This window comes from Salvia hispanica, chromosome 5 (assembly GCF_023119035.1).
Source record: "Salvia hispanica cultivar TCC Black 2014 chromosome 5, UniMelb_Shisp_WGS_1.0, whole genome shotgun sequence".
Lineage (NCBI taxonomy): Eukaryota > Viridiplantae > Streptophyta > Magnoliopsida > Lamiales > Lamiaceae > Salvia > Salvia hispanica.
Genome location: NC_062969.1, coordinates 4770698 through 4798296, shown reverse-complemented (window position 1 = coordinate 4798296; position 27599 = coordinate 4770698). Strand labels below are relative to the sequence as shown.

The 27599-nt window shown below is 39.0% G+C and overlaps 6 protein-coding genes across 8 annotated transcripts; 5 read left to right on the top strand and 1 right to left on the bottom strand.

Moving 5' to 3' along the window:
* The first annotated feature begins 535 nt into the window (after positions 1 to 535).
* LOC125188146 (DExH-box ATP-dependent RNA helicase DExH5, mitochondrial) lies at positions 536 to 9132 on the top strand. Of its 2 annotated transcripts, none has more exons than XM_048084890.1 (19): positions 536 to 1101; positions 1480 to 1634; positions 1715 to 1802; positions 2334 to 2567; positions 2773 to 2868; positions 3445 to 3633; positions 3737 to 3896; positions 3973 to 4103; positions 4298 to 4465; positions 4551 to 4823; positions 5450 to 5644; positions 6060 to 6263; positions 6414 to 6483; positions 6575 to 6723; positions 7003 to 7308; positions 7461 to 7520; positions 7616 to 7768; positions 7861 to 7971; positions 8141 to 9132. In XM_048084890.1, exons 1-19 carry the CDS (start codon positions 679 to 681, stop codon positions 8612 to 8614), a joined length of 3639 nt encoding a protein of 1212 aa, XP_047940847.1. In that variant the 5' UTR covers positions 536 to 678; the 3' UTR covers positions 8615 to 9132. The 2 variants fall into 2 exon arrangements, with proteins under 2 accessions (XP_047940847.1, XP_047940848.1); XM_048084891.1 differs by having other exon boundaries at positions 977 to 1101; positions 1496 to 1634.
* Positions 9133 to 9204: 72 nt separating this feature from the next.
* Positions 9205 to 12295, top strand: LOC125188148 (pentatricopeptide repeat-containing protein At4g02750-like). The gene is made up of 2 exons (XM_048084894.1): positions 9205 to 11000; positions 11408 to 12295. Exons 1-2 carry the CDS (start codon positions 9483 to 9485, stop codon positions 12212 to 12214), a joined length of 2325 nt encoding a protein of 774 aa, XP_047940851.1. The 5' UTR covers positions 9205 to 9482; the 3' UTR covers positions 12215 to 12295.
* Positions 12296 to 12616: 321 nt separating this feature from the next.
* Positions 12617 to 14671, top strand: LOC125188149 (sec-independent protein translocase protein TATC, chloroplastic-like). Its single transcript, XM_048084895.1, has 4 exons — positions 12617 to 12916; positions 13288 to 13595; positions 13824 to 14114; positions 14210 to 14671. Exons 1-4 carry the CDS (start codon positions 12694 to 12696, stop codon positions 14417 to 14419), a joined length of 1032 nt encoding a protein of 343 aa, XP_047940852.1. The 5' UTR covers positions 12617 to 12693; the 3' UTR covers positions 14420 to 14671.
* An 837-nt stretch (positions 14672 to 15508) lies between these two features.
* On the top strand, positions 15509 to 18634 carry LOC125191227 (protein DETOXIFICATION 14-like). 2 transcript variants are annotated; one of them, XM_048088743.1, is made up of 7 exons: positions 15509 to 15892; positions 16713 to 17263; positions 17338 to 17424; positions 17613 to 17669; positions 17746 to 17984; positions 18251 to 18344; positions 18482 to 18634. In XM_048088743.1, the coding sequence occupies exons 1-6, from the start codon at positions 15665 to 15667 to the stop codon at positions 18313 to 18315; spliced, it is 1227 nt and encodes a 408-aa protein (XP_047944700.1). In that variant the 5' UTR covers positions 15509 to 15664; the 3' UTR covers positions 18316 to 18344; positions 18482 to 18634. The 2 variants fall into 2 exon arrangements, with proteins under 2 accessions (XP_047944700.1, XP_047944699.1); XM_048088742.1 differs by having other exon boundaries at positions 15514 to 15892; positions 18139 to 18344.
* A 716-nt stretch (positions 18635 to 19350) lies between these two features.
* Positions 19351 to 22736, top strand: LOC125188201 (ATP synthase subunit beta, mitochondrial). The gene is made up of 9 exons (XM_048084959.1): positions 19351 to 19888; positions 20483 to 20558; positions 20646 to 20734; positions 20854 to 20971; positions 21053 to 21156; positions 21249 to 21407; positions 21499 to 21723; positions 21810 to 22121; positions 22339 to 22736. Exons 1-9 carry the CDS (start codon positions 19430 to 19432, stop codon positions 22450 to 22452), a joined length of 1656 nt encoding a protein of 551 aa, XP_047940916.1. The 5' UTR covers positions 19351 to 19429; the 3' UTR covers positions 22453 to 22736.
* A 780-nt stretch (positions 22737 to 23516) lies between these two features.
* LOC125190633 (pre-mRNA-splicing factor CWC22 homolog) lies at positions 23517 to 25361 on the bottom strand. The gene is made up of 3 exons (XM_048087982.1): positions 25231 to 25361; positions 25070 to 25129; positions 23517 to 24639 (listed from the first exon to the last, which is right to left on the bottom strand). Exon 3 carries the CDS (start codon positions 24587 to 24589, stop codon positions 23708 to 23710), a length of 882 nt encoding a protein of 293 aa, XP_047943939.1. The 5' UTR covers positions 24590 to 24639; positions 25070 to 25129; positions 25231 to 25361; the 3' UTR covers positions 23517 to 23707.
* Positions 25362 to 27599: the final 2238 nt, after the last annotated feature.

The following is a 27599-nucleotide window of genomic DNA, read 5'->3' as shown; positions in this document are numbered from 1 at the left end:
CACTGCTTGGGGCTCGGTAGTGGACAACGGGTCGAGGGCGAGGTACCGCCTGGTGTTCGACCCTTTGCATGTACCGCCCATTCCCATGCAGGCTCATGTAGCCTCCATATAGCCTCGTTCATCCTGCCGTTCGTACTCCTCAAGATCCCCACCACTACCACCACCGCTACCACCACGCGTTACTCATCGCTCGATGTTGCTCTTGTACATAAAATTTAGAGAGAGAAAAAAACTCATTAAAACAAGTGGTGCAGAATGAAAATGAAACTAAAATCGCGTATATATAAAGTGTTTCAAAAAAATTCAAAAATAAAAAATAAAAAATTGCGTTGGCCGATCGCTCGCCGATTTGTGGATGTTCTAACGAGAAACATTGAGGATCTAATAGATTGATTTTATTTTATTTTTCCAGAAATTTTTTTAGTAGAATTGTCGTATTTTAATATACTTATTTACCAATAAAAAAATATGGAAATTTGTTACTCTAATGACTCAAAGGTGCACGTGCGCCTCACTCAAATTAACCAATTGAAACTCTATTCATATCAGCTACACTTCCAAAATCGCTCCTCGCGTTCGGTGATAAATTCCGGCCATATCTCCTCAACTCCGACCAATCCCCGCCGGAGTTGTTGTATCCTCAGCTACGACGTCGTTTGAATTCACTTTCCTATTTGCATGAGCCTCCTTCCTCTCCACTTTCCCCCTCTCCATTTGCACTCCAAAACCCTAATACCTCACACCGCCGACCCTCCGCCGGCGCGATTACTCTTCAGAATGAAGGACCGACCGCCGTCTGCTTACGGCGGGATCTACGTGCCTCCGCACCACCGCTTCCCATCTTCGAACACCGCCGCAACCGCATCCGCCCCGAATGATTCGAAGCCTATGAATGTGACTACTCAATGTGATGCTGAGAAACGAGAGTCGTTTAATAGTGTAAGAGTTACTAGTAATGGCAACAGTGAAGCCGCAAAATCTTATCCCTACTTGCCACCTCATCACTATCAGAAGCAAGTTCAGCAGCAGAAGGAAAAGTCAGGCCGCGAGGAGGTGGCTCAGCAAGTTTCTGATCGCCCAGTCGTGTTTTCAGCACAAGCTGTATGCTAATTTTATTTATTTATTAGTATTATTATGTGAATTTTACTTGTTTGCCTAATTTGTTTGTGTAAAATGGATTTGTATCGCAGCGTACATCTTACATATGCTTAGTTAGGGTTGATCACGATCGATGCCAATCGTGGTTTCCTTTAATATATGATACGGAATAATGAAATATGTTCATTGTTCATTGCGAACACATTTTAGCTTTGAATCGTACCATTGGCTTCGAACTTGGATGACCTCTCACTATTTTTTGAAGCTAAATTTGTCTTTGGACCTACATGCTTTAGGCATGCTGCATTTGTGCTCTGCTGGTGTCTCATGTAACAAATTTATCTACTACAGTAGTTTTTTTTTAACTTTCTTTAATTTCAGGGTTCTTTATCCTCAGAGAATGCTAATACATGGGAATGGAGGTTGAATGCCCTGTTACATGATAAGGATAAGCAAGAGGTAGTGTCAAGAGAGAAAAAAGATAGAAGAGATTTTGATCAAATAGCAGCTGTAGCTAGCAGAATGGGCTTATATAGGTATCTTATCTGTCTCTTCTATTGCACTCCTTTGTTTTTTAACTTTTTGAGTTTTTAACTTTTAAACATGTACTCTACAGCCACCTCTATACGAAGGTAGTTGTTGTCAGTAAATTCCCATTGCCGCACTATCGGTTTGATCTTGATGACAAACGTCCCCAGAGAGAGGTACTTGCTAGCTTTTGATCTTTCACCTGTTGTTTATTTGGTTCTGCTTTCCTAGTCGTTTTTCTGAGTTATTTTGATGACCTATGCATGAGTGGTTTCTTTTGCATTCTTGTCATGCTATGAGGCTTTATTAACTCTGTGATAAATTAAATAATAGCATTCTTTCAACAATTATCTCCCAATCCTAGGTCCTAAATAGTACTCCCTCCGTTTCCTAAAAATAGAAATGCTTTCCTTTTTGGGCAATTTCCTAAAAATATAAACACTCCATTTTAGGAAAGTTCTTTCTCTCTATGAGGTGGAGCCCATTTTCCACTAACACACTTTTTCTTTCTATCTCTCTCTTACTCTACCAATTTTGCATTCAAATCCATGTCGTTCCAAAAGTTCCTATTTTTAGGAAACGGAGGGAGTATTAGAATAATAAAAAAACTTGTTAAGAAAAAGAAATGAGATTCAGAAAGTCTGAGCATTTGTGTGCACTCCAATGGAAGTCTCTGTTTAAATGCTCCATTTTTGTGGGACAATCAGGTAATCGTGGCTCCTGGTCTGCAAAAGCGTGTGGATGCTTATCTTGTCAATTACATTTCTGGAAAGCGTAAGAGCGTGGATGCTATGTCAAGATCAAGTAGTAGTAATGGTAGCATTGCTACCGATGACAGCCTTTTTGAGCAACCAGAGCCACTTCCACATAGCAACACTGCCATGGAGAAAATTTTCTGGAGAAGAAGTATGGAGATGTATGAGAAACAACGCAACTGGCAGGTTCAGTTATCTGATTTCTAGTCTCATTAATTGCCTACGAATCGAAACACTGATTTATCCCATAATAAACCTCTTAAGATGTTTTGATTTCTTGACCTGAATTATAATTTATCATCAAATTTCTCCCATTAACGCTCTGTTTATCGTGGTTACTCGAGTGTAATTGGTAGGCACAACCACTGTATCATAGTTTCATTTGTTACAGGAATCTCCTGAAGGAAGAAATATGATGGAGTTCCGTAAAAGTCTCCCTGTTTACAAGGAGAAAGATTCTATGTTAAGTGCCATTTCACTGAACCAGGTATTTCATGATTGGCGTGATTCCAGTGTTAGTTTTTATTACTTGAATTAGCATGGTTTCAAACCAATTGCTTTATTTTTTTAAATTATGAATTTTCATTCTGACGCTTTTCTGTAGCCTGTTACGTAATTTAATATTTGGCCAATGAATTTAGCTTAGGTCCTTTGCTGTTGCTGCGGTTTGTATTTCTATGTTTTCTTGATCGTTATCTGTATAATCCTCTAAATGCATCACAATTGAGAATAAGAAGTGAATTTCTTGCATGTCTTTTTCTGATCTCTTAAATTTGAAATACTATCAATTAAGAGGTTATGGAGAGAGTTATATTTTTTACTATCAGAAAGGATCCATTTACTTCGTAGCTGTCTTTATTTCCCATTCTCATCTATGATGGATTCTTCTTGTCCAGTGCCTTGATGCATTATGCATGGGTGGTTTATGAATTCTATTTACATAGAATTATTCAACTGCAAAAGCTTTATGGCTTTGTCTTGAACTCACATTACTGATGATTTCTAATATCATTATATAAGTTTTGGTTATTATAATTATGAATGACAATTTGGAGCTTTTTAGGTTGTCCTCATATCTGGTGAAACTGGTTGTGGTAAGACCACCCAAATTCCCCAATTGATTTTGGAATCTGAGATAGACTCTCTGCGTGGGGGCATGTGCAATATTATATGTACCCAACCTCGAAAGATATCTGCCATGTCTGTATCTGAGAGGATTGCAACAGAGAGAGGGGAGAAATTGGGGGAAACAGTGAGTCTCTTATTCTCATTATTACCTGTACAGGTGACTTTTTGGCTGTATGAATCCTGTATAAGCATAACTACATGTTCCTACTCTTGGTATCTCACTCCAGATTGGATATAAAGTTCGGCTAGAGGGTATGAAAGGAAGGGATACCCACCTCCTCTTTTGCACAACTGGCATCTTGTTGCGCAGATTATCACTCGATAGAAGCTTAAAGACCGTAACACATATTATTGTTGATGAAATTCACGAACGTGGGATTAATGAAGGTATTTGTTCTTTACCTGCTTTGTAAAAGTTAAGCTGGGTTTAGTGTCATTCTTAACTCTTTATGTTTTGTGACAGATTTTCTGCTTATTGTTTTGAAAGATCTTCTTCCTCGTCGACCGGACCTAAGGCTTGTCTTGATGAGTGCAACCTTAGATGAAAAACTCTTCTCATCATACTTTAGTGGGGCTCCAAGGCTCCATATTCCTGTTAGTCTTTGGTTTAACTGTATGCTATCATCTCATTTGTAGACTAATAAATAATTACTTATTTTCTACGATTGATTTAGGCTAAATTTGTATGATTATTAACATATTTCAAGGTTCAGAGTTTTTCACAGTGGATTTACTTAGACATACAAAATAATGAAGGGGCCCTAATTCATTTATGTTGTTACTGTTAGGGATTTACTTATCCAGTTCAGACCTATTTCCTAGAAAGTATTCTGGAGATAACAGGATACAAGTTGACGCCTCATAATCAAATAGATGAATATGGTATGGACAAGGCATGGAAAATGAGCAAACAAGTACCTAGAAAGAGAAAGAGCCAAATTGCTTCGGCAGTTGAGGTGATCTGCGTTGTTGTTTACTCTGGTGAAATTATGGTTTATGTCCTTGTGGGGTGTAAGCAATATATCTGTGAAACTGAATCAGGATACACTTAGTGATGCTGAATTCAAGGACTATAGTGCTCAGACAAGGGAGTCTCTGTCTTGCTGGAATCCAGATTGTCTTGGTTTCAACCTTATAGAATATCTTCTGTGCACGATATGTGAAAACGAAAGACCAGGTTCTGTTTTAGTGTTTATGACTGGGTGGGATGACATAACAGCTCTGAAGGACAAGCTTCAAGCTCATCCTGTTGTAGGAGATGCAAATCGGGTTTTGTTACTGGCGTGCCATGGTTCTATGGGCAGTGCAGAACAGGTTATTTGAACATTACTTGTTAAATGTATCTGCTGTCTTTTGAATTCTTACTGAGTTGATTAGTTGTGCTGTGTGCCATATATATCAGTTTGTTTGTTACATGAACATTTTTCCTTTCTTTCCTTCCTCTAACAAGCCCATATTTTTGCTAAAGATTAATTATTGCATGTATAATTAATCAGTTTGTATGCTAGATCACTAGACATTTTGTGGTTTGGCCATTTCCTTGCTGTTTCAGTTATGCAGGTCCTCAGGATAAAAAAGGAAATGTTGAAATGAGTGTCATTAAAGTTTTCCCTTTAACATTCTTCCTGATTGTCCATTGCCTATCGTCTATCGTCATATAATCTGATAACTACCCAGTAACCTTTCCCAGCATTCAGTTGCTCAATGACACGATTGCGTGAAGTGTGCCCTTTTAGCTTGTAATTCCATGTAACAATTAAATTATTTTCTTGTTTAAATCAAAATAGGTCCTTATTTTTAGCAGTAAAATTTCATTTTGTTTCCAGACCATGATATATATGAGTTACCTGTTCTTGTGCTATAATGTATGCAATTAAGGGTATAAAATTTTACGTTAGCATACTCTTTTTAAATATATTTTTTTACCTTGAACATTGCAGAAATTGATTTTTGACAGACCCCAAGATGGAATAAGAAAGGTTGTTCTAGCCACAAATATTGCTGAGACTAGTATCACTATTGATGATGTAGTTTTTGTTATTGATTGCGGGAAGGCAAAAGAGGCATCATATGATGCGCTAAACAACACTTCTTGTTTGCTTCCTTCCTGGATCTCAAAGGTTTCAGCCAAGCAAGTATGTAACAGCCAGCTTATTTTCTGTTGTCAGCCATTGGCACCAATAAGTTCTTGGTCCTTTAACTATGTGTAATATTATCATGCTCTTTGTTTACCACAATCTAACCATAGATCATATTAAGCTAATAGAGAACATTGCTAGTGCAGACAGTTCTGAGATAAATACTTTTTGGGATTGGTTTTTGAATGCTGTTTAACTAAACCAAAAATAAGAATGAAAAGAGAGTGGTGGCTAAGGGGATATAGATGAACTTCAACTTTACCTAAAAAGCTTTGCATGGTTTTTAAGCACGCTAAGGTTATATTTTCCTAGGAGATTCTAGTGATAGAACTTTCAGCATTCACTTGGGTTGCTTTTTATTTCCTCTAATAATTTTCTGTTTCCCCCTTTCCTCTTTCGGTGTTTTAAATAGAGAAGAGGAAGAGCTGGTCGTGTTCAGCCAGGAGAATGCTACCATCTTTATCCAAAATGTGTATTTGATGGTTTTGCTGAATATCAATTACCAGAGATTCTGAGAACTCCACTGCAATCCCTTTGTTTACAAATCAAGAGTCTAAAGCTTGGGGGTATCTCTGAGTTCTTATCTAGGGCATTGCAGTCACCTGAATATCTTGCGGTAATGCTCACATGTTAGCTGGAACATGTTTTCATAGCAGTTGGCACTATTCACAAATGCATTTCCATCAAATTCCGAGCTTTAATGTTGTCATGACTTTTTACTTGTTTCATGTGTCTACCTCTTATAACTTCTATCTTTTATTGTTAGGTTCAAAACGCTATAGAATACCTAAAGATTATTGGGGCTTTAGATGAGAGTGAGAATTTAACTGTTTTGGGTAAGTTAAACAAGCAATTTACTTATTCGTCCATTTTAAGGTTATGTGATGATGCACTTCCGTTCATGAATCTACCTCATCTGTTTTGTAGGTCGCTACTTGACAATGCTTCCCATGGAGCCCAAACTTGGGAAAATGCTTATATTAGGTGTCATTTTTAATTGCTTGGATCCCATATTAAGTGTTGTTGCTGGTCTAAGTGTCCGTGATCCTTTCTTAGCTCCATTGGATAAGAAAGATGTAAGAGACATTCATAGATCAACTATTGCTCTTTAAAAGGACATGTTTTAAACATAGGGCTTAGAGGGCCCTGGTAATAGCACTTCTGTTTTTATTGGTCATACTTGGGGCTATAGTCAAATCCAAATGTGCTCTAATTCCTTATTCATTAGGGTTGTCAAATAATCTTATAATTTGTTTGCATGTCATTTACCAATGAACATGGAAAGTATTTGTCTGAGGCATAAAGCTGACACAGAACTAACAGCTCATAACATTTTTTCCCTTTATTTGTTATAGCTGGCAGAGGCGGCAAAAGCTCAATTTTCACATGACTTCAGCGACCATCTTGCTCTTGTCCGAGCATATGAAGGTTGGAAAGTTGCTGATAAAGAACTCAATGCTTATGAATATTGTTGGAAAAACTTTCTGTCTGCACAATCAATGAAAGCTATTGATTCCCTTCGTACGGAGTTCTACTCTTTGCTGATGGACGCAGGACTTGTGGATAGCAACCCAATTACTTATAATGTCTGGAGCTATGATGAGAATCTACTCCGTGCAGTTATTTGTTATGGCTTGTATCCAGGAATTTGTTCTGTTGTGGTAAGCATGATTTTCGATCTTACAAAGATGTTATTGTTGATAACATGGTTGCGTTTTATTTATTAAGCGTATTTATTATATAATCCATAGAATCAGCTGACTATTACTCGCTGATTTTTTTTTAAAATTATATGATTTGAACTCACTGACAGCACAATGAAAGATCATTCTCTCTCAAAACAATGGAAGATGGGAATGTGCTTTTGTACTCTGTAAGTTTTTAGCTAGCTTGATGTCTTAAATTGCGTTGATGCTTAGGATTTATAGACTAATAAAGAGTCCTTTGGTTCCTTCCAAATTGGCTCAGAACTCTGTGAACGCACGTAACTCAAGAATACCATACCCATGGTTTGTTTTCAATGAAAAGATCAAGGTGAATTCTGTGTTTCTGCGTGATTCAACAGCTGTATCTGATTCCATGATTCTGTTATTTGGTGGAAACATCTTGAGAGGTGACACGGTAAATTTCTCAAACTTCATATACATTGTGATCACGATGATGGCATCTTGATCATGAAAATATATGCCGATGAGAATAATTTGAGTTCACAGGATGGCCACTTAAAAATGTTGGGTGGATACTTGGAATTCTTTATGGATCCTGCTCTGGCAAAAATGTACGAGAGTTTGAAGCTGGAGCTTGACGAATTAATTCAGACGAAAGTGAGTGAAAAGAGTTAAACTATCTATTTTATGTATATCATAAGTGTTTTTCCTGTGTTTTTTTGTCAAGCTAAACTGCTTTTTCTTGTATATTTTGTGGATGTTTAAACTAAAATCTGGGTTGCTTGTTTCGTGTGTTAATTCATTAATTATCTATACTGTTTTGCAGCTTCTAAACCCCACGATGGACATACACTCGTATCACGAACTCATCTCTGCCATCCGTCTGCTGATCTCGGAAGATCGTTGTGGTGGCAGATTTGTGTTTAACCATCAGTTGCTGCTGCCTTCGAATCCACCCCTTTCAGCAATGACAGAAGCACAAAAATCAGCTTCAATACACAACACAGAAAGTGGTCCTGGTGGCGATAACTCTAAGAGCCAGCTACAGACGTTGCTGACACGTGCAGGCTATGCCGCACCCAGCTACAAAACTAAGCAACAAAAGAACAGCCAATTTCAGTCGACAGTTGCATTTAACGGCATGGAGATAATGGGGAAGCCTTGCAACAACAAGAAGCTGGCTGAGAAAGACGCAGCAGCTGAGGCTCTGCAGTATCTGCTTGGAGGGAACGGATCATGTCGTGACCGTCTCGACCTCGTGTCGATAATGTTGAAAAGAAGCAAGAAAGATCACAAGTAGTTTTGCATATATTGTGGCATCCTGCAGGCGGCAAGGTATCACAGATAGTTCCCACCGTCCTAGCTAGATATGCTTTACTGCAATGCGAATTCCCAAGGTGGTCGTTCAGCATTGGAGTCCAATGCTGAACCATCAACCAAGAAAGTTGCAGGTTCGAGATGAAGTATTTTGCTGTCTTCTACGATCGAAACCTAAATCTTGTGCAGAGGCTGCTATGTACTGTCTAATGTTGTGGGTGTTGGTACAACTGTGGTTTGCTGCATCTACTCAACTGAGGACCAATGGTTTTTGACCGATGAAGTCTAGGATCCTGTTGGACTCGGAAATGAACGCGACGTTTTGCCTCTAGTCAAGAAATGGTAGATACTTTTAATCCCCTTGATCCCTCCCTTTTTGTATACTAGTAAATTTTAATGGTCGATTGTATTTTTTGCTTCATCAAACAATCAACCGCTTGTATATGAGTACTTACAACATGATTTTCCCATTTCTTCTATCAACTTGTCCTTTATGGTTGAGCTTGTTGAATGAAATTCGGTTATTTTGTCACAAAAATTGATAGAAAGAAAAAGAAATTGTTAAGTGGACCATGATCCTTGTCTGAAAAGATTGTACGCATTCTCTTTCTTTTTCTACTTTTTCAACTATTTTGATAGTGCTACTGATGTGTTACATGAATTTTATACTCCCTCTGTTCCATAATAATTGCCACTTTTTTCTATTTTGGTTGTCTTCTTTACATTTTTTAAAACTCGTGTCCACAATAAGAGGACCATTGTTGTGCGATGGAGGGAGTAATTTCGAATTTCGAAAGTAGCACACGGTTTTAAGGATTTTTTCCGAAAGTTGGTTTTCCTCGTATGATTCCATGCGTTTCAGACATTTCCACACCACCATCATACGCTCGTCGCAGAAAAGAACACGAATTATTTCACGGAGTGCTACGCCGCCGCGCCGCGGTGCTACCTACTTCTTCGACCCACCGGCCAGTCGGGAGCCGCCGAGGCCCAAAAGCAACAAATTTACAGACTCCGACATAGTGAAATGCAACATTGCTATCACAAGCCACTTGCGCAATGGCCAATGCGACGCCGCCTTACACTTGTTCAACTCCATGCCTCGCAAATCAACGATCTCCTACAATACTATGATATCCGGTTACTTGTCTAATGGCCAATTTAAGCTAGCCCAACAGGTGTTCGATGAAATGCCTGTGAAGGGTTTGGTCACTCGGAATATAATGATAAGTGGTAATATTAAGAACAAGAATCTCGGAGCTGCACGGCGCCTGTTCGATGAAATGCCAGAGAAGGATGTTGTTTCATGGAACGCGATGTTGTCTGGGTATGCACAAAACGGGTTCTTGGATGAGGCCAGGAGAGTTTTTGATGCGATGCCGGAGAAGAATGAGATATCTTGGAATGGGATTCTTGCGGCCTACGTTCAAAATGGGAAGATGGAGGAGGCAAGGACGTTGTTTGAGAGTAAAGAGCATTGGGCGCTGGTTTCTTGGAACTGTTTAATGGGAGGTTACTTGAAGAAGAAGAGGTTTGTTGAAGCAAGACAGATTTTCGAGCGTATGCCTGTTAGAGATGAAGTTTCTTGGAATACGATGGTTACATGTTATGCACAAAATGGGAATATGAAAGAAGCAAGGAAATTGTTCGAAGAATGTCCAAGCCGTGATGTGTTCACGTGGACAGCAATGGTTTCAGGTTACATACAAAACGGGCAGTTGCATGAAGCAAGGAGGATATTTGATGAGATGCCAGAGAAAAATGTCATTTCGTGGAATGCAATGATTGCAGGATATGTGCAAAGCCAGAAAATGGATTTGGCAGGAGAGTTGTTTGAAGCAATGCCGAGCAAGAATATTAGTTCTTGGAACACTATGATAACTGGTTATGCTCAAAACAATGATATTGCCAAAGCTAGGAACTTATTTGATAGGATGCCACATAGGGATTGCATCTCTTGGGCTGCAATCATAACCGGGTACATTCAGAATGGTGATAGTGAGGGTGGATTGCGGATTTTTATTGAGGCGATGAGGGATGGGGAAAGGTTAAACAGATCTGCATTTGTTTGTGTTTTAAGTACATCTGCCGATATTGCTGCTTTTGAGCTTGGTAAGCAAATACATGGACGCGTAGTTAAAGCCGGATTTGAGTCCGGCTGCTATGTGGGAAATGCTCTTCTTTCCATGTACTGTAGGTGCGGAAGAATCAAGGAGGCCTATGAAGTTTTTGAGATAATTGAGGATAAAGACGTGATCTCGTGGAATACAATCATTACTGGTTATGCAAGACATGGCTTCGGCAAAGAGGCTCTCCAACATTTTGAGTTAATGAAACAAGCCTCTATACAACCTGATGAAGTTACAATGGTAAATTTCAATTGCATTTTCTGACTTCTTGCTTCCATTTACTGATTTACTTGAGTTGAGACTGCATTATCTCAGAATCAAATAGTTTTCTTTTGTGATGCATCCTGTCTCCAAGTTGATTAAATTTTAAGTAAAACAAAAAGGGAAAAAATGGTTCAAAAACAGAGTCAAGAAAAGATGCAATTTTATCTGAAGGAAAGAACAATGGAGGTGTGTATTAAAATCTGTCTTTCTTGATCAATTTTCCTGCAACACATTGGAGGTGTCTTTCTTGATCAATTTTCTTAAGGTAAATTTTCTATACAAGTGAGCGTGGAAGTTTTCATTGATCAATTGTTCTTTATGTGAGAAGTTCCTGTCCATCTGTTGATCAAAAGTATTGACTTGTAGAGCTTGTTTTGATATAGGTTGGTGTTCTATCTGCTTGTAGTCACACCGGCTTGGTGGACAAGGGAAAACATTACTTCTACTCCATGAGCAAAGATCATGGCATTGTGCCAAACTCAAAGCATTATACCTGCCTGGTTGATCTCCTAGGTCGAGCTGGGCGCCTAGACGAAGCTCAAAACCTAATGAAAAGCATGCCCTTTGAGCCAGATGGAGCAACGTGGGGAGCTCTCCTTGGCGCTAGTAGGATTCATGGAAATACAGAACTGGGAGAAAAGGCTGCCGAAATGATCTTTGCTTTGGAGCCATGGAATTCCGGGATGTATGTTCTTCTTTCCAACTTATACGCAGCTTCAGGGAGATGGCAAGATGTTAAGAAGATGCGTTTAAGAATGAGGGATACGGGTGTTCAGAAAACTCCAGGATATAGCTGGGTTGAAGTGCTAAACAAGATTCACACGTTTTCTGTTGGAGACTCGACCCATCCTGATAGCAGTAGCATCTATGCTTTCTTAGAAGAGTTGGATTTGCGGATGAAAGAAGAGGGATATGTTTCAGCCACAAAACTGGTACTGCATGATGTGGAGGAAGAAGAAAAGCAGCATATGCTCAAGTATCATAGTGAAAGACTAGCTGTTGCTTATGGGATTATGAAGATACCGAGTGGGAGACCTGTTTGTGTTTACAAGAACTTGCGCGTCTGTGAGGACTGCCACACGGTGATCAAGCTCATAGCCAAGATCACGGGGAGATTGATCATCTTACGTGATCCTAATCGCTTTCACCACTTCGAGGGAGGATCATGCAACTGTGGTGACTATTGGTGAATGCAGCTTCTACTTATGGGCTGATGCACATTCTTGCTCTTGAATTCCTGCAGTAAAAGAATATCAAAATAGGTAACAAATTTGCCCTCTGAAAAAAAGAAACCAGGACTGGTGAATTATAAAATTTTTGTTTCAATTTTTATATGACCTGTACACCAATTTTGTTAGTCTCATGTGAATAATACTAACATTTAGAAAGTATTCAAGAAATTTAGGTTTTTGGTGAAAAAAAAGAGAGAAAAGAAAATCGATTTAAGTGAAAGCGATCAATTTGGCCATTACTTCCTATGAAGCATAAACACGTTTTAGGTATTTAGCATTAACAAACAAAGGCGCGCATAATAGCTCACCCACGTGCTCCTCGACTAAAACGCGCATCGTCCTGCACCAGAATAAACTGAAAAATATCACCGCGTAAACCATCTATAACCAATCATCTTTTCAAAATTTCGCTTCTGATTCTGCTCCCACCTCCAACAATGGCGACTGCGCTCATCTACCATCCTCATCTCAGCAGAAACATGCTCGATTTCAAATGTTTTAACTCGCTTTCTCTGTCTAGAACTCTCAAGCAGAAATCGCCCAATCCTCGGAGCTTCTCTAGTAGGAAGCTTTTCAAGCGATTCGGAAGATTGTCTTGTTCTGCTGTTGAAGATGCGACGCAGAAACAACAAGAAATTAGTACAACCACCAATTTCAATGGTGCGTAGAAACTCTTAATTTTGTAGTTTTATTTTCACAGATACAACATGAATTGGTAATTTGTAGGAGTTAATTTGATTGCTGAATGAAAACCCTAGCTCTTTGAATAGAAATTCAGTAAGTTAGAAGTAGAACTCGAATTTCTGGCCCATTTTTTTACAGTTGGGAAGTTTGATCGTCGAATCTATTTCATCCGGTATTTATGGGAAGTGATTATGCAATCTGATCTATTTGAATCTATTTTTAATTGAAATATTTCTGTCGTTTTGGTAGAGATGTTAAAATCATTGCACAGTTTTCGTTCGAGTATCTAAAACACAAACTAGATGGAGAAATATTTGAACTACTATGATTAATCTCTGTAATTACAGAGGCTAGCAATGATGTAGAAGAAAATCCTTTTCTAAACAATAAGTTAGATGATGGGGGAAATTCCATCTACGACATTCTTTATCCGAGCAAAGAGCTTCTCCCAGACGACGTAGAAATGAGTGTATACGACCATTTAGAGGAGCTGAGGCAGAGACTAATTGTCTCAGTTTTGGCTGTTGGAGCTGCCATTGTTGGTTGTTTTGCTTTTTCAAAGGATCTCATCTTGATTCTCGAAGCTCCGATCAGTGCACAAGGCGTTCGTTTTCTACAACTTGCTCCTGGAGAATTTTTCTTCACATCTCTTAAGGTTTGTTAGTATCCTCATATATTTTGATCAGTTTAGTTTCAGTAAGACAACTGATGTTCTTGAATTTCATCATGTTGTATGAGTTAGTTTGTGATAGATATGATGAGATCATTGTTTCATTCAAGAGTTTTGATAGTTGAGAGCTTTTACTGTAATATCCATTCATGAATAGGAATGATTACCGCGTTTTTGGACTGAAACTCGAAGCAATATCATCTTCTTTTACAGGTGTCTGGATACTGTGGCCTTCTAATAGGGATCCCTGTGATACTCTACGAGATCATAGCTTTCGTTCTTCCAGGTTTAACAGTGGCGGAAAGAAGATTTCTGGGGCCGATTGTCCTAGGCTCGTCTGTCCTCTTCTATGCAGGCATCGCCTTCTCCTACCTCGTTCTCACTCCAGCCGCCCTGACATTCTTCGTTAGCTACTCCGAGGGGGCGGTTGAGTCGCTGTGGTCAATTGATCAGTACTTTGAGTTTGTGCTTGTGCTCATGTTCAGCACTGGCTTGTCTTTCCAGGTTTTCTCTCATTCTTTTATGCCAATTTGCAATGTTTGTCTACTTTTTCTTGAAATGTCTGTTTATAACATTTCCATTCATGGAATGATTTTCAGGTCCCTGTTATACAACTGCTTCTTGGACAATTGGGGTTGGTTTCTTCGGCTCAAATGCTGTCGATATGGAGATACGTTGTGGTAGGCTCAGTGGTTGCTGCAGCTGTGCTCACGCCCTCGACCGATCCTCTAACTCAGATGCTCCTCGCTGGCCCTCTTATGGGTCTCTATCTTGGTGGCGCGACGATGGTTAAAGTCATCGGGCGATAACTGTTGCTTGCAAGAATGGGCGTTTCTGGCTGTGTGCGCGCTTTGTATAAAGATTTTTGTTGGTTAAATCGTAGAATGTGTATACAGTATACGTCCATTTGAAGAAATCTTGAAATTACTTGAGCTGTTTGAAATATATAGGTGATCAGATTTCAAGATAAAATGAAGAGAAAGGATACTATTAAGTAGTGGGCCTAAATTGACGAAGAGTTGATTAAATCATATTCAAGTATCATACACACGCGTGAACCATTTTGACATTTCTTCGGACTCGAGAGTCCTATTGCAGTGGAACTCCTTTACTTTAACATATTATATCGTGAATCCCCGTGCCACTAATAATTACTAGTATTATTATTAAAATTATTTTTATGTAAATGCATATCACCTTTCAGTTACTTTACTAGTGGAGTATAATTTTTATCCCTGAATTTTCTTAAATACAAATAGACATAAAACGAACTTAGTAACTCCAATCAAATATCATTCCAAATATGCTACACTAACTTAATTCTCTTTTTTAATTCAAATATATTGTTTCACCCTAGTATAGCATAAGATGTTGACACATTAAACTACTTTTATACCATGTGTGGAATTGCTTGTTATAGAAAAATCATAAGAACACTAAATTCATATACACCTAAATAAAGGGGTACTTTTATACCAGATGTGGAATTGCTTGTTATAGAAAAATCATAAGAACACTAAATTCCTATACACCTAAATAAAGGGACGTGATCAATTGTTAACTCTCTTAAGTTGCTAACTTGTTAACTCATCGATACAGTGTATTAAAAATGTCAACATAATGAAATTAAAATGTCAACACATAATTTTGTTGAACTTCAATATAATGTATTAACATTTTAATGTTATCGTGTTAATATTTCTAATACATTGTATTGATGAGCTAACAGAGTTAGCAACTTAAATAGTAGCAATATAACGCATCCTCTAAATAAAATTTAAAAAAAATAGAATATAACTCTTATTATAAGACTAACTAACTAACAAAATAGGATTCATACGGACGGAGGGGAGTACCTATTATGCATAGAAAACGCGTGGTCCGTGAAAACAGTGGAGAAAACTGGTGGAAGATTAAAAATGAGGAGTAAATGAGTTAAATATGAGTTAAGTATGATTTGTGGCCGCCACCGTAGCTGAGAAAAACAGCAATAAACAAACCATTTACTTGTACTCCTTACTCTCAACCAAGTCTACGGTGAGAGAGAGAGAGAGATGGATGAGGGATTGGTGAGGAAGGAGGAGAGAGGAAGAAGATGGGGAGAGATATTGGAGGAGATGAAGAGATTATGTTATTTAGCAGGGCCGATGGTGGCTGTCACTCTTTCATTCTTCTTGCTCAATGTCATTTCATTGATGATGGTCGGCCACTTAGGGGAACTCCCTCTTTCCAGCACCGCCATAGCCATTTCTTTTGCTGGCGTCACTGGCTTCAGCGTCCTTGTATGCCACTCCCCCTCTCCCTCTGTTTTTTACACCTCAATGATTGCTAATTTGATGCTTTGCGGCATTTTTTTTAACTTGGTGGACTTTGTCTTTTAATTGCTAAATTTGGTAAACATTTTTTGTTTTACTTGCTAAATTTAGTAAGCACTTCTGTTCTTCAGCTCTAGTCTAGCTTTCCTCATAAATCACCTACAGAGCTGCTATCGCCTAGTCAGCTATCACTCTTGATTTAGGAGGTGCATATGCTTATTTTACTGACTTTATACATTCTAATCATTTATAAGATGTATAATATATGTTTAGATAATCGAGATAATTAGTTAAACAAAAATTGTGAGTCAAGAGAGAAAATTGAATTAGATAAATTAGGGTCAAATGAATTTATGTTTTGAGACATGTTAAGAGGATGTTTTTACAGCTTATATTGTCAGCATGGGTTAATAGCAAGTTTGTAAAAGTTACTACCTATTAAAGCCCAGATTTCAAAACTGTTAATTAGTACATGTAGATTGACTTTAGTTTCATTTATGCAAAGACTAACTATTGGTTGCAAAGCTGGGGTGTTATAATGTTCAAATCAAATACTTCAAGTAATGCATTGTTCACACTCAGTTTCCAACTTGTAGTTTCTATGATTCAACAAAGCATCAGCACACTAGATTTCAACTTCATAATACTCCTTGTTTATAGACTGAGAATTGAGAAAGAGAGCATTCATCTGATCTGAGTTTTAAGTCTTACTGCATTTTTAAGGTTCACACTGAAATTTTCACTACAATCTTGTTTCTTGAAAACTGTCTGAACTGGTGAACAACAGTTAGGTATGGCAAGTGCTCTAGAGACGATCAGCGGGCAAGCTTTCGGAGCTAAGCAATATGAGAGGGTCGGAACTCAGACTTACACTGCCATCGCCTCTCTGCTCTTGGTCTGCTTTCCCATGTCTCTCCTGTGGATATACATGGGAGACTTGCTCAAATTGGTTGGCCAAGACCCTCAGATTTCTCACGAGGCCGGGAGGTTCTCAGTGTGCCTAATCCCAGCTCTCTTTGGATACGCAGCTCTCCAGCCCCTCATTCGTTACTTCCAGATGCAGAGCTTGATCTGGCCCATGCTCGTTAGCTCGTGCACCACCCTCTGCTTCCATGTGCCCGTGTGTTGGGTGCTCGTCTACAAAACAGGGTTGGAGAATCTCGGAGGTGCAGTCTCCATTGGCCTCTCTATGTGGTTGAATGTCACCATTTTAGGTCTGTATATGTGGTACTCGCCCGACTGCCAGAAAACAAGAGCTCCAATCTCGTGTATGATATTCGAGATCAACGGGATTAAGGAGTTCTTCCGCTTTGCAGTGCCTTCTGCTGTTATGATTTGGTGAGTTGCTTGTTATTGTGTCATTTGTCTTGTATTGTTAGAGCCTCATGTTATGGAATATGGTGATTTTGTAGTCTGGAGTGGTGGTCGTACGAGCTGATGATCTTGATGTCGGGGCTATTACCAAATCCCCAACTTGAGAGCTCCGTACTGTCTGTGTGGTATGTGAACCATTTTTATCGTGAGAACATATGCAAGAAATATGAATAAATTCATTGCAACCAGTTCTCAAGTTCTCACTTGAAAGAATGTTTTTATTCGAACCTTCTCGTACGAAAACAATTACTTCAATTTTTCCAGTCCTAGCGTGTGTTTTCGGACTCATTAATAACTATCCCTTTTTCAACAGCCTAAACACTATCTCAACGCTGTATGCAATACCGTTTGGATTTGCTGGTGCAGCGAGGTATATTAGCAACACAACCAACCAACACTTTGTGTGTCATTAATTTAGGTTTTAATGCTCGATTTTTTATCTTCAGTACTAGGATTTCAAATGAGCTGGGAGCCGGGAGGCCGGAGGGGGCCCAGCTCTCTGTCAGGGCGCTAATGCTGCTTGCTGGTGTGTGCGCGTTGAGTATAAGTTCATGTGTGTTTGCTAGCCGGGATGTTTTTGGATACATTTTCAGCAATGAGAAGGAAGTCGTGGACTACGTTGCTTACATGGCACCGCTTCTCTGTCTGTCTATTATAACGGACAATCTCCAAGGATGTCTTTCTGGTAATCATCTGCTTCCTCAAGGACTTCTTTGAATTGATACAAAAATAACATAATTGTGACGCATGTAACGTAATAGAATCATTTAACGAGGTCGTTCTCGATTTTAAAAAAAAGAGCATATCATAATCAAGTGTGCCATGTGCTGAGTTTGCAGGGGTTGCTAGGGGATGCGGGTGGCAGCACATTGGCGCCTATATCAACCTTGCATCGTTTTATCTATTCGGAATCCCTATCGCGATTGCACTGACGTTTTGGTTTAATTTTAGAGGGGTTGGCCTCTGGATCGGGATATTATCCGGTGCAACGCTTCAGACGATTTTGCTCTCGCTAATAACCATTTTCACAAATTGGGAGAAACAAGTATGTTTTCTTCGTTTGTTTCTAAATAGTTGTGACATTACTATGAACCGTGGGTATACATTGCTAACTATGTTTTCTTTTAAGAAAAATACTAAGTTTGGATTGTGAGTTGTGACCAATCTTTATTTATGTTGTAGGCTGCTAAAGCAAGAGAGAGGTTATTCAAGGAGGAGATTGCACTTCTTTCATGAAGGAGGAAAGGGAATTTAAATTTTGTAATAGTCATAATAATACTATCCCCAGGTTTGTTTGACATTTGAAATTTTAAGTGGAGTATATGTTTTTTTGAACTGTGCATCATTATTTTGAAATATAATGCAACGTTATCAATTTCATATGTCAATTTGCTCTTCTTTTAATGTATCTTGTTGATTTTTTTTTTTAAAAATTTTGCTTCTTCTCCATCTTTGATTCGATTTGGAAAATGATGCATACCAAATCTGTCTATTTAATAACGGTTGTAAACGAATATATCGTTTCTTTAGCAAGACTATGTAATTCATGATGGATCCTTATGTATCACAATGATAAAAAAGTGTAGAAATCAAATCAACATGAGTTACCATACCATCATAATTTTGATATTTATTACACTAATCACAGGATTAATTTATTACTGCATGATGTAACACAGGTTATGGAATCGAAAGTTAATTTAATTAGGCTTTGATAATTTCTTTTACAAGTATATTTGATAATTTCTTTTACAAGTTTAAATTAACATTATATTCGTCAAAATTACTAGTACAAAATAATCTTAACATGAGCAAATTATTGTTTGTACTACTACAAAAAAATAGAAAAATAAATGAAAATTGTTGAGGACAGAGTCAATAGCCCTTAAGCGCCACGTGTCATATTTGAACCCATTCACATTTCCTTGATCCTTTTTTATCTGCTTACCCGAAAACGGTACCCCGTCGCAACAGCACAGTAAAAATAAAACAGGTTAAAAAGTTAAAAAAAAATTAAAGTCCACTCCTCTTTCACTCCAGATTATAACCCCCTTTGACACAAACCCTAGCACCCATTTCTCCTCACCATTTCTCCAATCTCTCCAAATCTCTATCATCAACTCCTCCGCCATGGCTTCCCGGAGGCTCCTGGCCTCGTTCCTCCGATCCGCCGCCGCTCGCCGACCTAGATCTCCAATCCCCTCGGCCCCGAGGCCTAGCTCTCGGCCTTCACCCGCCGGCCACTTCCTCCACCGCTTCGCCAGCCACTACGCCACATCGGCAGCTCCGGCTGCTCCTCCCTCTAAGGCGCCATCCAATGACGGCCACACTGGGAAGATCACTGACGAGTTCACCGGAAAAGGCGCGATCGGGAAGGTCTGCCAGGTCATCGGTGCCGTCGTCGATGTGAGATTCGACGACGGTTTGCCCCCGATTCTGACGGCGCTTGAGGTTCTGGATAACCAGATCAGGCTTGTGCTTGAGGTGGCTTCTCACTTGGGTGAGAGTGTGGTGAGATGCATTGCTATGGATGGAACTGAAGGGCTTGTTAGAGGCCAGCGCGTGCTGAACACGGGGTCTCCAATTACTGTGAGTTTTAATGTGTTGACGTCGTATTGGATTTACATTTTTTTTAATTTTGATTTTGTTATTGAGCTTCTGTTTTGTTATATTGTTTGAATTAGTGTTTTGTTCTTAAGGATTATAATGAAATCGAGTTGAATTGATTTGTATTATATTGGTTTTATCCGGGTGTTTTGTTTGATGGTTAGATCTGAGGATAAGCTATTCGTTTCTCATGGTCAATTGATGATAAATGAGCTTTTTTTAAAAAGCTTTGATTTATCATAATAAGTCTTTTTGTTCATACATGGACGTGTCTGAGATTTAAGCTTTCTTAACTTTATAATTTCATCAAAGCAATGCGTCTGTTGCTCTCGATGACACATTTGGTCACTTGACTGAAATTATATGATCTAGTTAAAAGTTTATATACTGCCATGGGGGTGACAATTTGTTGGTTTCCTGATATTGATTGGGGTTACTTAACTTGAGCAATTTCCACTGGCCCTTGCTTACCTAGAATCAGGTGTAAAATGACACTTTTGGTTGTCAACTGTGCCAATTGCTCAAGTCATTGTTGTAGGTATCTTGTCGATTAACGATTATATTGCATGGTTGTAGGTTCCTGTTGGTAGGGCCACTCTAGGTCGCATCATTAATGTCATTGGAGAGCCCATTGACCACAAGGGTGATCTTAGTAAGTAATATTGCCTTTTGGGAAGAAGTCATTTCTTGTTGGTGATTGGAAAAAATGAAGCTTTACCAATGAACTGTTGTTATGCAGAGACTGAGCACTTCTTACCCATTCACCGTGAAGCTCCATCCTTTGTGGAGCAATCTACCGAACAAGAAATTCTTGTCACTGGTATCAAGGTACTTTTGTACTGGTCATTGCAGAGATCCTCTTGAACGACCAAATCTACCTCATTCTTCTCAATCTCAGTGGGTTTCTCTTAGACATTACTTTTCTAATTTTGTATTGGAAATTCCAGGTTGTCGACCTACTTGCACCTTACCAAAGAGGAGGAAAGATTGGGCTTTTTGGTGGTGCTGGTGTTGGAAAGACAGTGCTTATCATGGAGCTGATCAACAATGTTGCCAAAGCTCATGGTTAGTTCTTGTCGGATTTCTGCATTTTAGTGATGCATCGCTAAACAAATATCTCATTGTTGTTGCTGGTTTGTCTGTCAGGTGGTTTCTCTGTCTTCGCTGGTGTGGGAGAACGTACGCGTGAGGGTAATGACTTGTACCGGGAAATGATTGAAAGTGGTGTCATTAAGCTAGATGAGAAGCAGGTCAGCAACTCAGCAATGCTTATTCTGGATGTTTTCTGTTATCCAGTTTGGTATTACCTTTTTACTGAGGTTTTGTTATCTTACTTGTTCAGGCTGAGAGCAAATGTGCTCTTGTCTATGGTCAAATGAATGAGCCCCCGGGTGCTCGTGCTCGTGTTGGACTTACTGGATTGACTGTGGCTGAACATTTCCGTGATGCTGAGGGGCAGGATGTGCTTCTGTTTATTGATAACATTTTCCGTTTCACCCAAGTAGGCTTAATTTGTTATAACTATTCATTGTTTAGCCATTTTGTATTTTGCATGTTGCTGATGTTACGTGTTGTGTTTAATATTTTTCCAGGCCAACTCTGAAGTGTCTGCTTTGCTTGGACGTATTCCTTCTGCTGTCGGTTATCAGCCTACTTTGGCTACTGATCTTGGAGGTCTTCAAGAACGTATTACTACGACCAAGAAGGGTTCTATTACATCAGTCCAAGCTATTTATGTGCCAGCTGACGATTTGACAGATCCTGCTCCTGCAACCACCTTCGCTCACTTGGATGCCACCACTGTGTTATCACGATCGGTATGTATATATTGTTTATAACTTGCTTCAAGAAATTTTACGAACGTTTTTTTATTTATTTATTATTTTTCTGCCTGTACTTGTAGATTTCTGAGCTTGGTATTTATCCTGCTGTCGATCCTCTGGATTCAACATCTCGCATGCTTTCCCCACACATATTGGGAGAGGGACACTACAATACAGCTCGTGGTGTCCAGAAAGTTTTGCAGAACTACAAGAATCTTCAAGATATTATTGCCATTCTCGGAATGGATGAGCTCAGTGAAGATGACAAATTGACTGTTGCACGTGCTCGTAAGATCCAACGATTTTTGAGCCAGCCTTTCCATGTCGCAGAAGTTTTCACGGGTGCCCCAGGAAAGTATGTTGAGTTGAAGGAGAGCATCACCAGTTTCCAGGTAAATATTGTTACACTCCTGTCTTTCATGAGATCAGTAATTCTTATTTGGTACCGTTTGTCAAGGTGCTGTTGCTATGATACAGAGTGGATGTGTATATTTCTATTTTCCTTCTGTTTATATTATGCTGATAGACTTGTTAATTTATGCACCACTGAATTACATGGTTCATATATGATCGTTATTTGATGTGTCTCTCTTGATTGTTCTGTAACAGGGAGTCTTGGATGGTAAGTATGATGACCTTTCAGAACAGTCATTTTACATGGTTGGAGGAATCGAGGAGGTGATTGCCAAGGCTGAGAAGATTGCCAAGGAGTCTGCTGCTTAGATATAGGTCAAACTTTCTCTTTTGATGACATCTTGTTCTGCGCTGCTGATAATTGCAAAAATAATTTAGCTCTTGGCAATGCAAATGCCCACATGAAAGATTTTTCTATTTTTGGGGATATTACATTTCTGTTTTTGTTCTATATGTGCGGGAAAATGTTACAATGGCTCTCTGCCAAGCCCCCTATCCGATTGTCTTGTCGTGTGACATAATAAGCTGGGGGGACATCGGCAGACTTGTATATTTTTGCTTCAAGTTGTTTCCTGAGAATCGGATTCACCCCACTGCTATGTTGTTTCAATGTGTTTGAATATCTCAGTGTCTTTGACATGTTTACATTTCTGTTGTCAGAGGAAATGATTCAGCTTTCTTCATTGTGAAATCTCAATTGATTTGTTAAAAATCGGAAGATTGTGTTTGAAGTTCACTGTTATGGCTCCTGAGATTTATTTGAAATTCAGCTACAGTTTTAATGTTGATCCCACATGGTTATTTAAATGATAATATCAACCATTGATATTGTACCTACTACCGTGCACGCACTTATCAAAAATTCTAGAGACAGTATATTAGCCTATTTACGAACAAAAATTCAAATGAAAGCATGTTATTAGGGTACATGTCTTGTTTCAGTAGGATACATTCTGAAGGTTTCATCACCATATTTTATGAAGCATGTTATACTATTGGACTTCCAGAAAACCGTAAAATGAGACTTAGTAGTATTAGTTATTCCCAGCTCAAGACACGTAAATAGTGATGTGAATTTAGATCCAATAAACTCTAAAATAGTGTAGTAACAAAAATCATTGGTTCTGTTGGGAGTATTATTAAATATAAATCCCGACACATTGCCAATCCTAGTTGCCAAATTAAGAGAGAATCGCATTCAAATGACAATTGGCTATTATTACTCCAATTACATAACTAAGTAAATTAAGTCATTGACTAATAATTTACCAATTCGGTTTCTCTAACCTGTACATTGGTTTCTCACGATTTGTTTTCTATACAAGTTATACCTATTTGATTATTGAGGTTGATATAGATTCATAGTCAAGCACTTGAGAAAGATCGCAGTCAATTTTATAACAAACGAATGTAACGTTCCAAAGCAGATGACAAATTTGAAAGTAGTCAAGATACAAACATTCTAAGAATCAATGACCATGGAAGTTTCGTGCTAGCCTAGCACAATAAATTATCAAGATAACTAAAGCAAATGGTCAGTGGTTTCTATGGCTTTCCATAACATCTAATCTTGGCCATTTATACTGGCATTTTCAGGTGCATTACTATCTTCAATACGCTGCAAGGCTTCATCTTTGTTGGGTGTCATCAGCTCATGTGACCGTTGGCGACCATTAGTGTGATCATGGTGGTCGCCTTTTCTGTTGTCATCATCAGATGATCTCCCCAGAGATATGCTCCTCCTACCCCACCGGTGCCTATCAGAATCAGACTTGTGCTCATTACGCTGTTCCCTTCTGCCCGTCTCCTCCTCACTCCAATCAGAATCACGCGCTCGTCCATGATGATGATGGCGGTGGTGATGTTTGTGATGCTTTCTATTGCTTTTTCTTCGAACAGCATGACCATCCTCGTCACTGTCAGAATCAGAACTTGAAGCTGAGTGTGAATCATGCCTGCGTTTCCTATGGCCATGCCGCCTCCTTTTCTCTCCGAAGTCGCTGCTATATCCATCACTGCTGTCGCCATCAGATCTCTTTGGCTTCTTCCTCAATTTCCTATCCTTCCTCTTCTCCTCCTCCAAGTCGTACTCATCGCTGCTTTCATCATCAGAGTCATATGATCGTCTCTTTGGCTTCCTCTTGGATTTCCTATTCTTCCTCTTCTCATGGTCTGAATCTGAATGGCTGTGCCTTCTTCGCTTCTTGTGGGACTTGCTAGTCCTCTTTCTCTCCTCACTACGATCACTATCACTGTCGCTATCAGACACTGATGCAGACCTTCCCTTGTGCTTGGCAGCTTTTGCCATCCTCGCCTTGGCTTCAGCATCAGCCCGTGCCTTTGCAGCAGCTTCTAGCTTTTGTTCCCATTTCAGGGGTGCTTCCTTCTTCGCCAAAACTCTCTTTTTCTTCTCCTCGACAAGCTGCATAAATTTCTTGGCATCCATAAACACAAGTCTCGCTGCATTTGGTATGATGACGACGACCAGAAGTGCATCTCAAAGAGAGAAGGAAATAATGTTAGTTCCTCCAGCACTAACACCAGACTATCAAGATGTAATGCTAGTAACAAATACTACTAGAAATCGGATTCCACATCTGCCAGCAACTTAAGTAGCAAAATTAAACCAATCAAATCAGTTCAAGGTTCAACATATACAACTACAAGAAACTTATCATGTCTATGGCAGTTCAAATTCTTGATCCTAAGTCTAAGTGAATAAATTCAACCAATTAAATCAGTTTAAGATTCAGCATATACAACACAACTATCACAAACTTATCATGTCTATGCGTATTCAAATTACTGTTCCTAACTGACAAATTTCAACCAATCAAATTACCTTGGAAACACAACAATATTCTAGAATCGCAAAATATATAGCTAAACAGCAAAATACGATCTCTAATAGTAGCACGTTTCTCACCTTTTGACAACCAAGGGATTTCACAAAAGCCCAAGAGTAAGACCACCTCTCCGCCCTCAACTGTTCAAACAAGAACATAAGCTTCAAATTATAACTAGTAACCTAGATTTTTTGGGGGGAAAACCAGTCAAAACACAAAATTGAAGAGGTCGATTTCACACTATTTAAAACATAAATCGGCAGTTCAAAGATTCGGTCTTTTGGCAAAACCCTAAATTTTAACAATCCGTTCGCAAAGAAACTACAAATCCAAGGCAAAACAAGAAACAAGTAGTAAAAAGAGACGGAATTCGAGAATCCGCACCTGAAAAAAAAAACAGATCCAGATGAAATTGGAGGAGGAGCTGATGTTCTTGACTAATCTCGTGAGCTGATTGACCTTTTCTTTCTCTGGAACGTTCCCGAATTCAAATTTCAGACACGATGACTAACCCATTCTGCAAAACATATTTATACCCATCATATAATAAAACAATATAAATTTAAATTCTCTAGTATACCTAGTAATTTTTCCTAAACTAGTCAGATTACTTATTTCATAAATTTATTTAGGAAAAATTGTGAATTAAATCATCATTTTTGTTTGACTTTTGTCAATTCCATAACTTATAAAAACAACTAATTAAAATCACAGTTTTGATACATTTCTCAATTATCTCATTCAATTAAAATTTTGATAAAATTGGTTGTGACTTTCACCGGTTATATAATAATCATCTAAAATCGATCATCATAATATAGAGCAAGGTTAAATTTATCTAAAGGGAAGCATGATGATGACACCATAGTTAAAATGACAACTTAGGCAAACAATCTTCAATACAAAATCAGAGCACTATAGTGACACTATAGTTAAAATGACAACCTAGATAAGCAATTTGCGATACACAGGCAATCAATATGAGATACGTGGGCAAACAATCTACAATATACAGGCAAACAACTCGACATATGGTTCCAAACAATCTACGATACGAAATCAAAGATAATCAAGCAATATGCGATACATAGACAAGCAAGTCTGCCACGTGACATGCTAAGGTTTAATCTACTTCTAAATCTAAGAATTCTCATTGTTAGTACATCATCATTTTAGTTGTGGTTGTCATTTTAGTATAACCCTGTATCCAAAAGTTAACTAAAAATTGTGATTTAAATGACAGATTTCATCAAAATTTTAATTGTATAGGATAATTGAAAAATATTAAAATTACTATGATTTGATTAGTCACTTTTGTAAGTCATGGGATGGACTAGAAATCAACAAAAAATTTTGATTTAAATGGCAACTTTCCATTTATTCAATGCCGATACGCATAGAATACTTGGAAAAATAATTAATTAATATTAATACTAACATAATAGAAAATTCGAAATTTCGAAATTCCAGCGTTCAATCTGAATAAACTGAATACTTAATTATATTTACAGTGTAATTTAGTAACAACACCCACTATAAAGGCATCGATTCGCCACCCAATCGATCGGCGCCTATTGTAGCCAGACCGCCAATCGACGACCTCCTCCCACCGACATGCTCCCATCCACGCCCGGATGCGATCGTCGGTCATTGCGGCGCGCACCGCCGATCTTGCGGCCATTTTTTTTTAATTACAGTTTTCTTTTATCATTTCACTTCCCGCATCTATTTCATTTTTACTTTACACCCCTCCATTCTCTCATCTCTAAAATGTTTCTCTCTCTCTAGCAATGACTTCTGATGGTAGTCCCAAAAATTTCGGGGAAAACCAATAGCATGGTGGTCACCCATACCCCGGCTTCCCTCTGTACATCGGAGGTCCCCCATACCCCAACTTCCCTCCGTACCAAGGCCATGTCTACGTCGGTGCTAGTAGACCGTTAACTCCGCATGCATCACAAAATTACCGCCATAGGAGCTACGGATGAGGGTATGACCCGCATTACGGCGACAAAGGCTATGGCCAAGCATGCACGGTACCCTCGGTTCAAATGAATCCAACATGGTTCCCGATTTCAGCACCGACAACTACAACTTGTTGGACATAGAGCCATCTCCTACCAAAGAGGATCCCACTCCCCCGCCGAAGGAAAAGGGTAGGGGGTGTCTGAGCCCGTGCCCAAACGGAAAGAAAAGAGGGTGAACTACACCCCAGCGGAGTCAATGGCCCTGGCTCGGTGTTGGGTCGACATTTCTGAGGACCCGATTGCATCCAACATACTAATGAATGAAGGGTTATGGGGTGTATCACGACTAGATACGCTGAAACGAAGCCTCCAGAGGCAAATGCCCACAATCTTGACCAACTCCGAAAGTATTGGGAGCGCATGAAAGCCGAAATTGGCAGATGGCAGGGTCTATACGAAAATCACATGTGGATGATGGGCAGCGGCCAAAACTATGGCGATGTCAAAGAGTTGATGATGGAGGAGTATTTGCTCAACGGTGTGTCTCCCCCTTCAAGCACTGGGAGACTCGACAGATTCTGAAAGATATCCCCACATTTCGATCGGGAATGGATCCGAACGTGCCGAAAAGGTTGCGTCTCAA

Excerpts from the sequence above, each read along its gene's own strand:
- LOC125188146 (XM_048084890.1), top strand. The coding sequence starts at position 679 with ATGAGCCTCCTTCCTCTCCACTTTCCCCCTCTCCATTTGCACTCCAAA. Across the intron at positions 4,824-5,449 it reads CTATGGGCAGTGCAGAACAG|AAATTGATTTTTGACAGACC; the intron begins GTTATTTGAACA and ends TGAACATTGCAG. Across the intron at positions 7,521-7,615 it reads GGAATGTGCTTTTGTACTCT|AACTCTGTGAACGCACGTAA; the intron begins GTAAGTTTTTAG and ends AAATTGGCTCAG.
- LOC125188148 (XM_048084894.1), top strand. The coding sequence starts at position 9,483 with ATGCGTTTCAGACATTTCCACACCACCATCATACGCTCGTCGCAGAAA. Across the intron at positions 11,001-11,407 it reads AACCTGATGAAGTTACAATG|GTTGGTGTTCTATCTGCTTG; the intron begins GTAAATTTCAAT and ends GTTTTGATATAG.
- LOC125188149 (XM_048084895.1), top strand. The coding sequence starts at position 12,694 with ATGGCGACTGCGCTCATCTACCATCCTCATCTCAGCAGAAACATGCTC. Across the intron at positions 13,596-13,823 it reads TTTTCTTCACATCTCTTAAG|GTGTCTGGATACTGTGGCCT; the intron begins GTTTGTTAGTAT and ends CTTCTTTTACAG. Across the intron at positions 14,115-14,209 it reads GCACTGGCTTGTCTTTCCAG|GTCCCTGTTATACAACTGCT; the intron begins GTTTTCTCTCAT and ends AATGATTTTCAG.
- LOC125191227 (XM_048088742.1), top strand. The coding sequence starts at position 15,665 with ATGGATGAGGGATTGGTGAGGAAGGAGGAGAGAGGAAGAAGATGGGGA. Across the intron at positions 17,985-18,138 it reads TCTCCAAGGATGTCTTTCTG|GGGTTGCTAGGGGATGCGGG; the intron begins GTAATCATCTGC and ends CTGAGTTTGCAG. Across the intron at positions 18,345-18,481 it reads TCACAAATTGGGAGAAACAA|GCTGCTAAAGCAAGAGAGAG; the intron begins GTATGTTTTCTT and ends TTTATGTTGTAG.
- LOC125188201 (XM_048084959.1), top strand. The coding sequence starts at position 19,430 with ATGGCTTCCCGGAGGCTCCTGGCCTCGTTCCTCCGATCCGCCGCCGCT. Across the intron at positions 20,735-20,853 it reads TTCTTGTCACTGGTATCAAG|GTTGTCGACCTACTTGCACC; the intron begins GTACTTTTGTAC and ends TGGAAATTCCAG. Across the intron at positions 20,972-21,052 it reads CAATGTTGCCAAAGCTCATG|GTGGTTTCTCTGTCTTCGCT; the intron begins GTTAGTTCTTGT and ends TTTGTCTGTCAG.
- LOC125190633 (XM_048087982.1), bottom strand. The coding sequence starts at position 24,589 with ATGGATGCCAAGAAATTTATGCAGCTTGTCGAGGAGAAGAAAAAGAGA.